We start from the raw sequence: 16036 nt of genomic DNA on the forward strand, positions 1-16036 counted from the left end.
AAAAAAATCTAAATTCAAAATGGAGCGTCAACACCTGCTGTGTAAACGTAACCTCAATAAACCACAAAACTTCCACAACAATGTTCTTTGGACAAATGAGTAAAAGTCAGACATTTGGCTATAATCCACAGCATCATGTTTGGTGAAAACCAAACACAGGACATTTGAATTCATATTGTTACAACTGTCAAGCATTGTGGTTGAACTGTGACGGTTTGGACTTTTTCCAGCCACAGGAGGACTGGGTCTTCTTGTCGATGAGTCGACGGAATCCTTCTGTACACTGCTTCTTTTTGTTTAGTTCTATTAAAAGACATACAAATGTAGTGTAATATATCATGTGTTGTTGTTTATATAGCAGGGTTTTGCTGATTTTTTGATCTGTTCAGGATGAGATTATTACACATTAGTAAAATTTTCAACACAAAAGTTCCGTTTCACCGTGGCCAACAATGTCTTGTTATGAATACAATCAGTCTCCAGAAGTTTCTGTATCTGGCTTACCTTCATCTAAGTAAACAAAACAGTACAGATACCTAACAAGTGTGTTGCAGCTTAACAATATTATCATCAAGACAGCCGTCTCATTAGATCAACATTTTCTTCAGGTTTTACATCACAGTCTGTGTTTCAGAGTAAACAAACATTTCAAATATTCACATGCTCAAACATCTCAGGCTCAGAAGAGTGGTGTAAATGTGAATGTGAGACAGCTATGTCTTTGAATCTGAACAAGAAGGAAAATGAAAGAGCATCAAAGGATGAGAAGAAACGGTGCATAAATTCAGTCATTATGAAGCTTAAACAAAATCGGATCCTGTTATTGCAGAAGACGAGGAGTTCAGTATAAGACAGTGTTTGTAGAAAAAGTAGTTCCAGTTGATGCTGAGCCCAGTGGCCTTCAAGAGCTTACTGCTGCTCAGGTGGAGTATTTAGTTTCTCTCTGTACATTAAAGTTCAGCTGCATTTGGGCCATTTAAGTGTAACATGAACATCCTTTAGTTTCCCTGCTTTGTAAAACTCTGTGTTTACATCTGAACTTTGATTTGATATTTCTCATTGTATTAAATATTTATTTCTCAGTTTACCTATTTGATCAACTTCTCTCATCTCGTCTGCTAACCTAGACATATTTCTTTCAGTCATCTCTTTTTGAAAAGACATGAGAATTGTGTCCAATCAGCTGGCTAGGTTTGTGTCACATGCCCGTGGAGGACAGTCCGCGCCCTGCTGCTTTGCTCATGCAGGGTAAACCCTGAGCTCCAGCTTTCGGGAAGTCGTGCGCCACCACCCGGCCATTCTCTCCCCCGCGTCCTGTTGCTCCACCACTCAGACTTGCCACAGCACCACCTCCAACTCCACCTGCCATCCCTCTGAGGCTGGTACTCATCATGGCCGCGTCAATTAATTCCTGTAAGGCAGAGTTGTGAGAAAAATCAAAAACAAAATTCAGAAATATTAATTCCAGCTAAGATCATGGTAGGGGAGACTGGGATAAGATGAGCCATTTTTCATTTACACTCACACAGTTGCTGTATGAATGCATTGTTTAATATGTATTGCATTATATTTTCCAATATATCGCAATATATTTTTGCTTTGTAAGGGATGGCTCAACTTACCCTGTGTGTGGGGTAGGTTGAGCAATATATACCTGAAAACACACATATAAACCACACACACTCCATCCTGTCACCCAACTCGACCCCTACCACCAAAATAAAGTCACGTTTTACCATGCAACATATCCTATTTGCTACACACAATTCCCTGGATACATTAAGCATCTTTGTTGTTGGGGATTACTGCTAAAAAATACTCAATGTTTCTTAGTGGTCTTGGGAAGCGAATATTAACATTTTTAAAGAAAGTGCTAGAGCTGAGACTCCATGGCACTGGCTTAACTTGTTCCCAAAGCAAGCATTTCGACTTTATTTGTGCTAACATTTATCTCCAATGAATTACTAGATTGCATTGCAAAGAGGTTTTCACTTGTAACCTTGTAACATTTTATTCTGTAAAAAAAAAAAGTTGATCCCCAGTTGTAACAGTACAAATCACACTCTGGCTTGGTAATTTATTTTCCCCACATGAATATCTGGTTATTTCTAAACTAAAGGCATTTTCTTCTGAACATTTTTGCCTGTGTGAAGCTCTCTGTCTCTGCGCGTCACCTCTCAATAAAACTAATGATGTGGATCCAGAGTTAATATCTTGAGTGGAGCCTCTGAGGCGCTCACACGCCCTCGCTTTTTGCTACCAAGCTTCCACAGTCATCTCACAGATTGGAGCAAATAAATCCCAGGTTTATTCATTTACAGAAGCTAAACCTCACAGTGAGCATTCCCACATCTGCCTCCAGCTTTTACCTCAGCAGCAGGAGTTTAACTGTTCACATTCCACATGGAAATCCTGCAGTTTGTGCTTAGTTCTTCTTTCAGTCAGTTAACATAACTTTCTGTTTTTCTTGAGGGTTTCATTTTATTGACACACCTGGGATATATGTGCTCAAAGTACCACAGGACAACATCTGTCTATTATTATCCCTGCTGATTTTGATGGAAACTGACAGTCTGAACAAAAACAAATCTTTCTTTTTGTGTGTGTGTGTAATTTATTTTTCTGTTTTTGTTGAGAAAATGCCCACTGAAAGTGCTTAACACTAGAGCAGTGGTGTCCACACAGTTGGCCATCGGGGCCAAAATCATGAAGCTGAAAGAACTTGGAGGCCACAGAAAAATTATTTTTCAAATGTGTTTTCTGCTCAATAGTAAACTAAAGAATTTTGTAGAAAATGGATCAGAAAATTCATCTATTCATTATCTTACACACTTATCCTTAGTCACAAGGAGTACTGGTGCCCATCTCCAGTGGTCAACAGGTGAGAGGCGGGGTCACCCTGGACAGGTTGACAGGCCATCACAGAGACATACAGGACCATGCATGCACACACCCAAGGAGAATTTAGAGAGATCTGTCATGAGGTGTGGTGAGAGAGACGCCGTAGGACCAGAAGGAGTTGATGTAAAAAATGATGATTTAATGATAAATCTACAAATTTTCCAAAAAACAGGCAGCACAGTTGAGCAGAAGGAAAATGCTCACAACTGGTAAACAAAGAACATAAGAGTCGCAGACGAGACGGACAGGACCGCAAACAGTTTGACAAGAATCCCACAAAGACACAGAGACACAGGTGGCATTAAATACACAGAGGGAAATCACAGAACGAGACACACCTGGGAACAATCAAGAGGCAGACGGGACACACAGAGACTCCAAATAATACAGACAACTAGAGAAACACACAGAAAAAAACCAAATCCTGACAGTATCAATCAATGACGGTCATGTTTATGGACTGTGGGTGGAAGTCAGAGTACCCAGAGAGAACCCAGCCTGCACAGGGAGAACATGAAACTCAATGCAGAAAGAAACTGAGCCTGGATTTGAACTGAGGACCTTCTTTCTGCAGGCAACACTGCTACCAACTGTGCCGCTGTGCAGCACGAATGTGAAAATTGTGCATATAGAGCATTAAAAGCACTTTCACGATAGTGAGGTATAAAACAGGATGACAGTTTTCACATTTTTTGAGTTGTTTCTTTATTGGGTCTGCTTGGGTTTGCTTTTGAGCATCCCTATCCTTAACCCTAACTCCAAAATTAAGATGAGTGCAGAAACCTGGTTTAAAATTATTTTATGAAGATTTTATTTATGTGTGAAAACTGTCACCCTATAAACGATGAAGTGTACATTTGCATCAGCCACCGGTGATTCCAGCCCACATTTGTTCCTTTCTAGAATTAAAGCTGTAGTATGTAGCCTTTATAAAAAATATATGTTTTTAACATATTAAATTGTAATTATCCCATGACAATATATGACGGAATGCCTGCAAAACATTTAGCTCCTCTGTCTTGTCCCAGGTTTTAATGCTGTCAATCACTCCTGTACTCACAACACCTCCCTCAACCCCACTTTGCTCTCTGCTACTTAGCATGATCACTGATGACAGTTGATAAATGGTTTTCCTGAAATGGTAAGTTGTTTCTCTGCTATTAACATATTTAGCAGCATACAGAAGATGATTGACAGTGCTAAGATACTCCTCTCAGCTCTGATTGGTTGTTTTTAGTGGTGCACTTCTTCAGATGGCAATATCAGCACTTGGAGGAGGTGAAGGAATTTGACATTTTAAGAGTCTCATATTACAGTCACAACATTGTGACAACTTTAACAAATATGGAAAACACATTTTGTTGCAGGTACATACTGCAGCTTTAACTTTGGAGGGTTGCACAAAATAATTCAGAGGGCCGTAATTGATCCCATGCCACACTTTAGATACCGCTGAATTCTCAATCAACAGATTTCTTACAATTTCACGTACTGATAGGCAAATCAGAAGGTAAATTTGGGTTGCATACCCAAATTTGCCTTTTGCAAATTGGGGTACATGTATGTATTGACATGCAGCAGGAAGAAGCCGAAATTGTGCCCAAACTTTTGGATTTCAATGACTCACTGTCGGACAAACAACGACAACAAATGTCTTGGTTTTATTAACCACCCCTCACAGTCCCAGGAGTTGACTCCCCTCGGTGCGCCGTCCCTGAGGGGCTGGACTGGCTCAACATGACAAAATGTGATCATTTTGCAAGATGCATGTATCCTCTGTATTGATAACAGGTGCAGCACTCCTTGCTGATGCATAAAACTGTTGTGTAAATCTGGTCTACAAGCCCCTCCATGTGCTCTTACTAATGAAATCTTCCACATGTTGTGTCATCGCTGCCTTCAGAGAGCACTTTAAGTCCTTTCGTGCTCAGACTCACATGAGAAGGGAATAACAAAAGTCCAGCGTGAAAGAGAGCGCTTTTAGCTCACACTAGCCTCTAATGACTTGTTTGTTCCTTCTGAGCCACTCTTCAAAGCCTCGGTATAAACTAAAGCAGTCTGTGACGAGTCCACTGCAATTTCATCACACTCTGACGGCAGCAGTGATGAGGAGTTGGGGGCTGGAGTGGCAGCTGAGCAGAGTTCAGTTGATTCACTTTGAAATGGAAGTCATGTTTGGTGCTGCTGCCCTGTGGCAACAAACTGAAAAACAGCAGCTGATGCTCACAACTAAAAATAAAGTTCTATCTGTGAAAACATACAATATGAAATGTATTAGTGGATGAACATACGTAAAAAAGATTAAGAATTGAAAGGCATAGAGAGCAGGAAGATACTGTAGTGTCTTATTCTGAAGACATAAATGGCTATTGAATTTCTAGGCACATGTTTTATGGCCTAACTTACTGTTGCTATTTGAGCGCAGTTACAGCCAAATAGGAAACATTGAGCTGAGAAGTGCAGACAACCTGTCATGAAAACTGGTACGAGAATGTGAGATCTGTCCAGGTACACGCAGAGCACTGTTGCCTTGCAGCAAGAAGGTCCTGGGTTCAATTCCCAGCCTGGGTTCTTTCTGCATTGAGTTTCATGTTCTCCCTGTGCATGCTGGGTTCTCTCTGGGTGCAGTTATAGCGGTCCTGCATCCCCAGCATCGTCTTCAGATGTGCGCTTATTTGTTCTTCATTGTCACCGAAATGGTGTAGATAAAACAGCTTTTGGATCCCTTTGGTCCATGTCTTAAATCCATCCCCATACAGAATTATCCCCGTTGGGGCCGACTGGATCAGAGATTTAGACAGGGATCGTCCTTCGTCTCCATTCTGGCTTTGCTCTCCTGGGCCGTGGTCACCACTTCCTTGTGGGATCGCTCGCATCCCATGCATGTACGACCGCGCGCCTTCTTCCTCTTCCATGTTTGTCTTTGTCCTCGAGTTGCTTGTCCCAAAGCCTCTCCTTGTACCTCGGAGCAGGGATGGATCCAAACGGTTTTGGCTATTAGTTTTACTGCCTGGACGTGGTCAACTATCCTCAGTAAAACTCCCCTCACCCACACGCCGTGCAGTTACTGCGAGGGTGGTGACTGAGGCCTTTCAGTCACCTACAACTCTACCTAGAGCTGTCACTCTAAGCGAGCTATCCAGAACTCTCCTCCTGTTTTACCCGCTTAGTTTTCTAGGGCCCCGCCTTTTCTCAGGGGCCGTGGCCCCATGTTGGGCGCCAATTTGTTATTAAGCAATAGTCAGCCACACCCCTACCTCCTCTCAGACTCCTACTGACTGACTACTGACCAGCTCTTCGTCTAACGAGTCCATGAAGCCTCTACCTCCTGAGTATTACCACAGATGAGTTTGTAGAGGGCATTCTGTTTAAGCTGGAAGCGAGAAAGATGTGTCTAGACTCTAACCACCTTCAGATCCTGAGATTATGACCTTTTACAGTTAATGGGTCAGACATCCAAATAGCCCGTGGTAGCCCGACTCCAGAAACCACCCCAGTTAACGGTAACTCTTTCTCTATCAATAACATGCACTTGAGACTCGGCACGAGTCCCAAGGTCATTATTTATCATAACTAAAGAAACGTCTGAAGCCCCCATTTCACTAGGATCATGAACATTGATTTTATTTTAACCAGAATTACTATCCCTATGACTTAATTAATTTGACTGTCCACAACATCAAGTATACTTTAATATTTTATTAGCAAGCTTTAGCAGGGGAAAATGACATACAGCTACTTCAATCAAAGATCAAAAGATCAAAATATAAAAGAATTTTAGAAAACACACTTCCCTCTAGTCCCTATACTGTGTCACTGGACCTTAAGAGAGGCTTTGGGATGCAGTTCCATTCTTTCTCAGATGCTGAGTTGATCTTGGCAGCAGAAAACTTTAAATTCCATGGTCAGGGACCCATCTTGCCATAGCACAGTCTTTTTTCAGAATATCCAAAGTTGAACTGGTGAGTATTCTTCATGAGCTCAGTTCTTTATCCATAGGTGATCTTTGTCTATCCTCCATGTCTACTGCAGCATCGTTGAGATGTTTCTTAAGTTGAGAGTAAGGCAGACGTCGAATTAGAATCCCGGATTGTGGGTAAATGGATCTTGTTCCTTCCTAGAGCAGCGCGAAGTCTTCACCTTCCCGTGGTTTCAAAGTATAGCTCCAATCTTGATCCTGCATCTTCCTGTGGTCTTGACTCAAACGCTGCTGGAACAAAGAACCCCGTTCTTCTCCTGCCTCTACTTTTTATACTCGGTATTTCAGCCGTGTGCGCATCTGCGACTTACACAGTTATCTACTTCTGCATCTTGGTTGTGCATGCACTAGCTGCTTGCGCAATCTCCCATTACACCATTTTTCCTGACGTCAACCACCTTGGTTAACCGTTATCGTCTTCCCTACTCATTTCTTGAACTTCCTCTTTTACTCTTGCTGCAGCTCCTATCTGCGCTTAACATCTGGTGCTTTTGCTTATTTCACTATCCCGCTTCCTGTTTCTTCCGTACTCACAGTTCTTGCTCTCACGCAGCCTCTGTTATTGCGAAACAGTATTAAGATATCTCATTTAACTTGAATAAGACTATTCATTTATGATTTCTCACGTTTACTCTTTAAATCAAGTTCACATAATTCATCACATTGATTAGTGGTACATTGTTAAAATAAGGATTACACAGGTTTTAATCACATCAAATCATAATACTGAATTATTTGCTTCTTCTGGATTTCTATTACAATTAAGATTATATAAATTTCAATCAACATTAAATCATAATTCAAGATTACTTGTTGCCTCTGGGCTTTTGTTATCTGTTTTCTGTGTGTCCTGGAAAGATCTCAATCAGTCCCAACCAGGTTTCCCGACACTGTGCATGCGTGGGTTCTCTCTGTGTACTTTGACTTCCTCCCACAGTTCAAAAACATGACTGTCAGATTAACTGATTTCTCTAAATTATCCATAGTTGTCTGTGTTCAAAATTGTTTGTCTTGTGCTCTGACCCACGAAAGACAGGACAAACAGGTGCCCAGTCTAGCAGCTTGTTTTAAGTCGATTCCTTTGATACTGATGAAAAAGTACTACAGGGTGGCCCATGAAAAAGTAGCCCGCATTACTATAGTATTACTGGCAGCCTTCTGTAAAGAAAGAAAGAACTTGAAATGCCAAAATCTTTACTCGCCCTTTATAAAAAGTGCTGGAAATAATCCCCTTGTGCTTCAATACAGTTTTGGGCGCACCTTAACATCTTGTCATATATGCGACGCAACTCTGGGGCACCAATGCTCTGAATTGCATTACGAATATTGTCTTTCAACTGATGAAAGGTTCTCTGGTTATTAGCGTACACTTTTCCCTTCAAATTGCCCCACAGATAAAAGTCACAAGTTGTTAAGTCCGGCAACTTGGAGGAAGTTAAGATTTTGGCATTTCAAGTTCTTTCTTTACGGAAGGCTGTCAGTAATACCATAGTAACTGGGCTACTTTTTCGTGGGCTACCCTGTAGTTCCAGTACATATTTGCACTGTGTCAGTTAATTGGTAAGATTTTGTGTTTTTGCAGTGCATATAGAGGATTGTTTTGCTCAAATGTGTTTGTAATCCAGTGTTATAACACAAATAAAAAATGAATACCGTATTTTCCGCACTATAAGGCACCTAAAAACCTTCAATTTCCTCAAAAGCCGACAGTGCGCCTTATAAACTGTTGCGCCTTATATATGGACCAATATTGAGCCACAACAGGTCTAGCAACTACGGTAAGCAGCCGCCGACTTCATTATCGCCCATAGAAGAAGAAGCGCACGGTGCATGCTGGGATAGTTGTCAGAACGCTGGTTTGTAATTTATTAATAAAGTTTGACTGACCTATCTACCTACCGACCTGATAATCAGGTCGTCTGCAGGTCATTTAGCACCACGTTCTCCACCAACATGCTGTGGGCGAACGGAGAAGGGTGACCATCGTCCGGCCACGCCCCGGCCCAGTCGCAGAAGGTTCTCCTCTCTGGAGTCGGACTGTTTAGTTGACATTCCCATTAGTGCAGCTCCATCTTGTGGATGCATAACGTAACTCCAGCCTCTACTGTAGCGTCTATTATTCTATGCACTGTTGAGGAAAAATGACTATTTTTAGTGTTTAACACAGTTTAAACCTTTTAGAACGAATTTCTTAATCTTGAACAGGTTTGTATTAGTGATTTAAAACCCGAAGAACTATTGCTGGGTTAAGTATTTAAAGTACAAAGGAGAATAGAGGATCTGCAGGAGAATTTCAGCTCAGACCCCTGGGGTCTTATCATTAAAGACAGCAGGTCATAAATTAACATATGCAGGAAGGTGGAGGACAGTATCACTTGAATTACTCTGAGAAAGGGAACTTTGGTCGGTTCACGTAACCAGGATGAGAAGTCTTCAAAACTAACATCTGACATGGTGCAAAAAACTGAATATAACATAAAATGTTTTAAATCACTAACATTTAATTTGTAAGACATTTTTCTTAGTTATTAATAACATGTTTTGACTGAAAATTCTATTATCCTGTTTTAGAATTAATTTAGTCAATGATGAATGTATTTGAAATTGTATTATTTCTGAATATATTAGAATCAAATGAAAATGTTTTGGTTAGTATTAGAAAATACTTAGGTTTATGGTGAATGAATGTCTTAATTCTTATTTGTTTCTAATTCCTAATTAGAAACAGGAATTGTACTCCATTATTTTCTGTTAATATTGTCTATTGCTTTTGGTTTGATATCAGGACTAAACTTTGGAGATGCTGAGTGCAGAAGAACAAATTGGGTTTCTGGAGAACTTTTCATTGAATTAAAATACAGTATTAAAGGTTTGTTCCTGGCAGAGCAGAAGAGAAACCAGAATTTCACAGCTACCTGTGAGGTTCATTCATCTGTTTCTCTTGGCCCAGATGGCTGTAGAGCCGGATAGTGTTAAGAAAATTAATTTAAAATAAGTTAGTTTTAAAATTTATCATGACTTGATTGAAATACCATAATTATAGTTTTAAAATTTATAACATAGTCTGACCTATTGATCTATATTTTACTGTAGTTAAAGCAGATGGTTTGTCAAGATCTCTGATCTCTTTGTCTGTCTGGAAACAATCAGTAGGAAGTTCTAGCTTTTCACACTGATCTGTGAAAGACATAAACCACCATGAATTCAGAGAGTCTGCTTCTACCTTATTTAACAAAAGGTGTTTGATCTTGTGAACAAATTGCGGGACTTTTTCTAAATTTAAAAGGGCCAGAGATGCCTTCCAATTGGTCAAGTAGAGATACGCCTTATTTGAATACATTAAAGAGGAAAACACACCTACAGGTATAAAAGTTTGTGCACAAGGGAAACAAAAGAAAAAGCTGATTTATTTTACTTCTGCACCAGCTCTTTCTCCAAGGACGTCCTTGATATTTCTTTGTCTTCTTGTCTCAGGTAACAATGTTTGTATCTGTGTTTCTTCAGTTTCCTGTTCTATCTTATACTTTCTTCTGATTGGATTAAATTCTGTAATTCTGTGACGTCAACATGCATTGTTGTGTTTCTGTCCCCACACGTGGCCACGCGAGAGAACCCGGGATCAACAGGAAGAATCAGAGCCAGAGTTTTGCTAAATTTAATTGTAATATAAAAATTCTTCCTTAACAGCGCCTTATAGTGCGGAAAATACGGTAGATGTTAATTTAATATCTTATTCTACAACGAGATTAAAAACTCTAAATATATTTCATGTCTTATTCTACAATAAGAGTTAAAAAGTAATAAAGTAAAAAAAAGTTTGTAAATATGTTCAGAAATATAGATAAAAAGTGCTAAAAATCTTTAAAACCTGTAAAATATCCCCTTAGTGATTGCTTTTAGTGACGGATTAAACAACCAATAACTGGCACAGTCTGATTTCACATCAGCCAATCAGTTTGATTGTCCCGCACCTTTAATTGCGGTGCTTAGATTTTGCTCAGATTGCTCCGACACCCTTGAGAGCTCAGAGTTGACGGTTGTTCCGTTAATAGCTTGGAAGATTGTGTTAAATTCTATGAAGAATCTTGGAAATTGGTAAGACAATGTTCAAATAATTTCGCCGAATATATAATTCAAAATGGTAAATCCGGGTTGTTTTTATTTTTTAAATTTGATCTCGAAAATCTTCTGTTCTGACAGCTGAAGCCCGGAAAAATCCCTGGTAGTTGTATAGCTTTGAAGTATCGGTGAGTGATCGCACGCGCTCAACCGTTGGCCCAGTAAATTCACTAAAAAATGGCTAAAATACCTAGTAACTGATCAAATTTAATAAAAATAAAATTGTATTGTAAGATTATATTTCATTATTATTGTGTATGCTGTGTTTTTTCTATGTAATTTTACTTATTTTTCTATTAGCACATGTTTTAATATTTCAACGATGCTAATGTCATGGTGCTGTAATGTGCTCTTCTATTAGCATTACTTTGGAACTTTCTGTTCTCTGTAGGTCAGAGCTAATGTGGGTTTCTAATCCACATTCTAAATGTTACATTTAGTGTTATAGATGTACTTTATTGGCACTTTTATGTTGAAAAATTTTTTTTTTTTTTACCACATATAAGCTAATTTCTTTAGTTTACTGATGTATTGGTAATATTTAACTGTGATAACTGGAATGATATTGTTGTACAACATGGAAAAACTTCAAAATTGATAAAAGAGCTATTTGAATTGTTGTTTAAGCTTTATTGATATTAGCATCCTGAATTTTAAGATGCTTTACTTTGGCCTTGTTCCAGGTCAGTTTTTTTTTCTTTGTTATGGTGCACTTTTGACCTGCCGTGCCCAGAGACATCAAGATCACCCTCACAAAAACGTGGCTGGCGAGCCCCAGCCCAGAGGACAGAGTGAACCGGTAGATGGTGACCCGACTGGTCACCAGTCGTGAAACATTTAACAGACACATTGGAAAGACTAAACACACTTTGAAAGAACATTTGACAGACGCATCAAAAAGACTGGATTATTTCTTTTATTTAAATTTTTATTTAAAGCGCACAATTTTTGTTTATTTGTACAATGTGGATCTACAAATGTCTATATTAAATTCTATTCTTTCTACATTGTGTAGAGCATACATTGTGTGCTCTTTGTTGGTCACACCTAGGCTCCCACAAATTTAGAATCTCCTGATCAGGCCCAACTTTCTTATACTTCTGTAGTGTTGGTATTAGTAAGGTAAATTAACTTAACTTGCCATCTACTATTATCAAGTGTATTTAAAGTAACCTTTCTTGTGGGTTACATGTTTTTTTTAATTTAACTGCTTCTTTTTAAGTTTAGATATAGTTTCAAAAATCCTTGCCCAAGATGCTGATAAACATTTTAGGGTCTAGTCCAGTGTTTCTCAACCTTTTTCAGCCCAGCGCCCCCCCAGCCTTTATCCAGGTCCCTCACCGCCCCCCACCAAAGAATTTGTAGGCTACTTTGCACTGACCATTATTTTATCATTAATATTACTATCACTATTGTAGATGTTTTGATTTTTATGCTTGTTTCTGTATTTATCATCAAAAATAATTTCCCAGAGAACAAAAAAGTCATGGGAATAGAAATTATTTTCACAGGTGTCTAAGGAAAATGCAATGAACATTCAAGTTAAATCGGTAGGCCTAACAGCAGCCAATCAGAGAGGAAAAAAATATTCTTATTTTGTGCCATTTTCTAGTTGTTAAATATTCCACAAAATGACCAGATAAAAGATGAACAACATGCCAGTTTAAACTTTGATCTATTTGCAAAACGACTGAGCTGCAACATTAAAACATGGATAGAACTGTAACTACATTAATCATAACTCTTCATCTCTTCAGTGTTTGTCAGTTTCTGGTGGTGCAGCTCTGTGCTGCCTTCAGGAGAATGGGACATCAGAGTATCATCCATAAAACTTCACCCTCATGGCATTTATTGTGCAAACCAGAGCTTTCAGTGGAAAAACTAAAGTTCCAGATCCTTTTAATGCCATAGAAATATGAGACAGAAATATGGATTATATCTTTATATAGACCTGTCTATTGATTATAGATTAATAGTTTTACTGGACAGAAATTACAAAGAACAAATCTGGTTCTTAATCAAATCCTAATGAGTCAAACTGAAAGTGTCATGGAGTCATCAGCCTCATGACATTAACACTGACATGAAAAATAATATTGAAGAAATAAATATATCAAATCTAATTAAAAACATAAATAAGTGATCAGTTCTTTACTGTTATGGTCTGTAAGATATATTTATTCTCAGTACTAGATGTGGTCTAAACAAACCCATGGCACTTCAACAATATTATTTTACCTTTTATCTGGAAATAGTGTCTGTTTATTCTTGCCATACAGTCTCTGTATTAATTATTGCTCTAAAGGTCTTGCCATACCAGTTTATTCCTCTGTATTTACTTTAGTTTCTTAGTTTATTCTTGCATTTTGTTCTTCATTCATTTCCATTTAGTTTCCTTTGATTAGTTTTATCCTCTCTTGGTTTATTGTTATGTCCACTTTAGTTTCTGTCCTGTTGCTACATTTATTTTATCGTTTATTGACCATCAGTAATCTTCACTCATCACCTGCTGCGCCTCCTAATCGTCATGTGTTTCACATCATGTGTTGATTTTTCACTGTTCAGCGTCGGATTCTCTGTTTTTATGCCATAATTCACATCTAGTTCGTCGCTCCGTTTTATGTCCCGCTTCTCCTGTTTCAGAGTTTTGCGCAATGTGAGCATCTTTTTTTTTAAGCCCCTAAGGTGCAGGGCGGTTGGGAAGCGTATCGATGGGGAAAAGGCAGACTGACATAAACCTTTTAAAACAACGGAAACAATTTCTGCATTCTGATTATTGAAATTTAAAAGTGCTGTGTTGTTCCATCACCCCCGTTTCATACCGGACCACTTACAGCACCGTGTTAACGCTATAAAATGAACGCTCTCTATCGTGGTATCACTCATGGAGGTTTTTCTTTATTCCTTTAGTTAAATGGGTTCATTTTTCAGAGGGATACAAAGTGAGGGTATCGTGATTTTAGCTACCAGTAGCAGGAGAACGGAGCTGCGCCAAGAAGCTAACAGAAGCTAACAAACACTGAATAGAAGAAGAGCTGCCATCGATACAGTTGCAGCCAAGCATGATTTAATGTTACACAATACAGTTTTACCAAGTTGCTCAAAGTCTAAACTGGTATTGTTGTGTATTTAAGGTGTAAAGTTTACCTTCGACCAAACGCCCCCCAAAGGAATCCCAGCGCCCCCCTTTTGTAAAAATGTCCGCCAGCGCCCCCTGCCATCCTCTGAATGCCCCCTGGGGGGCGGTACTGCCCACGTTGAGAACCGCTAGTCTAGATAGACCACCAAGCAAGTTGAGTTTTTCTTACACTCTGGGCCAAATGTATTAAGTATTTTTTCCAAACACCCTGGTCCACCTTTGGGAAATGGCCCAGTCAAGCATGAAATACTTTAAAAAGATAAATAATTCACATAAATAAGGTGAGTAACACTAAAGCTGCAGAGTTTTCAGACAGAAAATAATTAAAAGTCCCTCTAGACAATAACAAGAGAAGCTGAAGCTGTTGTCGTTAATGAATTGATATAAAGATTATGATCAATCTGAAAACTGAGGTTCATGTAACAGCAGCTTCCTTATAATTGATATTTTTATCCTTTATGTCCAGCTTTTATTGTCTCTGCCTGTATTTTTACAGAGAGTTTAACTGTAGAGTTGTCCTGGTTGGGAAATGATCGTCTTTTATTGTTAATGTAATGCAGGAGTCAGTAGACAACATGCAGTAGTTTAAAGACTCACCTTCATCCTCCTGGACTCGATCCGAGACTTGTAGCAGAACTCAGCCAACGCCACCAGCATGGCCAGCCCAAGTCCACCAATCAGAATGTAGAAAACTCCAGCTACATTACTCAAACTGAGCGCGCTTGTCTTGTCCTGTCATTAGAGAGAGGTGGAGTTAGGAAAACAGACATGGTGCTGCTGGCCATGACATCGCAATAAATTTTATGAATAACCAAACAGTTAACTTTCTGGTCTATCCTAAAATAAAGACACATTCTTCATTCAGAGGCGGTGAAATGAGGCAACACTCCAATAAATTAGAATTGAAACTCCTACTGAAGTCAAAATTGTATTAAAAATGATGAATCAAATGTAACTTTTGTCTGTTGTGGTAGAAATCATGCAGATCACCAACAGTGATCTATACTTTATTTGATCTAATCTGATCATTTTTAGGAATACATTTGTACTTTTCTGTGATTCTGTAACAGCTGTATAAAGCAACAATGAATATATTATTATATCTTCCATCGCTTGCCACAATTATTACCATTTCTTTTTGGGGAAACTATATTATTCAGTTATTTGACAATAAACTGATTTCTAAAATTAGAATTAGAGATAAATAAACTCCTGACATGAAAAGTAGCTTTCTGTCACCACCCTAACAGCATTACAATTACTGATAACCCCCAACACTTTAACTTGCACTAGCTGCTGGAGCGGATGGCATAAGTGGTCCAATAGTGTTATCAGTCAATAAGATTACAAAACTGAATGAAGGTGACCAGGTGACCACTAAAAGAGCCTTATAACTACACAGCAGTTCCATCCATCCATCCATCCATCCATCCATCCATCCATCCATCCATCCATCCATCCATCCATCCATCCATCCATCTTCTTCCGCTTCATCCGGTGTCGGGTCGCGGGGGCAGCAGCTTCAGAAGGGAGGTCCAGACTTCCCTCTCCCGGTGCTGTGGTGGCGCTTCCCCCTCTCTCATAACCCTCTTTCCTGTCAAACTACTTTCAAATAAAGGCCACTAGAACCAAAAAAACCTTTAAAAAAAAAAAACTTCCCAACTTCTTCCAGCTCCTCCGAGGGAACCCCAAGGCGTTCCCAGGCCAGCTGAGAAACATAGACCCTCCATCGTGTCCTGGGTCTTGCCTGGGGCCTCCTCCTGGTGGGACATGATCAGAACACCTCACCAGGGAGGCGTCCAGGAGGCATCCTGACCAGATGCCCGAGCCTCAACTGGCTCCTCTCGATGTGGAGGAGCAGCGGCTCTACTCTGAGTCCCTCCCGGATGACCGAGCTT

General features: G+C 39.4%; 1 protein-coding gene across 7 annotated transcripts in view; it reads right to left on the reverse strand.

Moving 5' to 3' along the window:
• Positions 1-327: 327 nt before the first annotated feature.
• The window catches only part of gria1b (glutamate receptor, ionotropic, AMPA 1b), a 205540-nt gene continuing 189831 nt past the window's right edge, over positions 328-16036 (reverse strand). For 4 of the 7 annotated variants that reach the window (XM_081615707.1, XM_008428690.3, XM_008428691.3 and 1 more), the window contains 2 exons: positions 14736-14870; positions 328-1411 (listed from right to left, as the gene is read on the reverse strand). In XM_081615707.1, coding sequence (XP_081471833.1) covers positions 1199-1411; positions 14736-14870 — 348 coding nt within the window. In that variant the 3' untranslated portion in view covers positions 328-1198. Of the gene's footprint in view, positions 1412-14735; positions 14871-16036 lie in introns of those variants that run through there. The other 3 variants (XR_014090912.1, XR_014090911.1, XM_081615709.1) reach the window with 3 other exon arrangements.

Source organism: Poecilia reticulata, chromosome 14 (assembly GCF_904066995.2).
Source record: "Poecilia reticulata chromosome 14, P_reticulata-male-v2, whole genome shotgun sequence".
Classification (NCBI taxonomy): domain Eukaryota; kingdom Metazoa; phylum Chordata; class Actinopteri; order Cyprinodontiformes; family Poeciliidae; genus Poecilia; species Poecilia reticulata.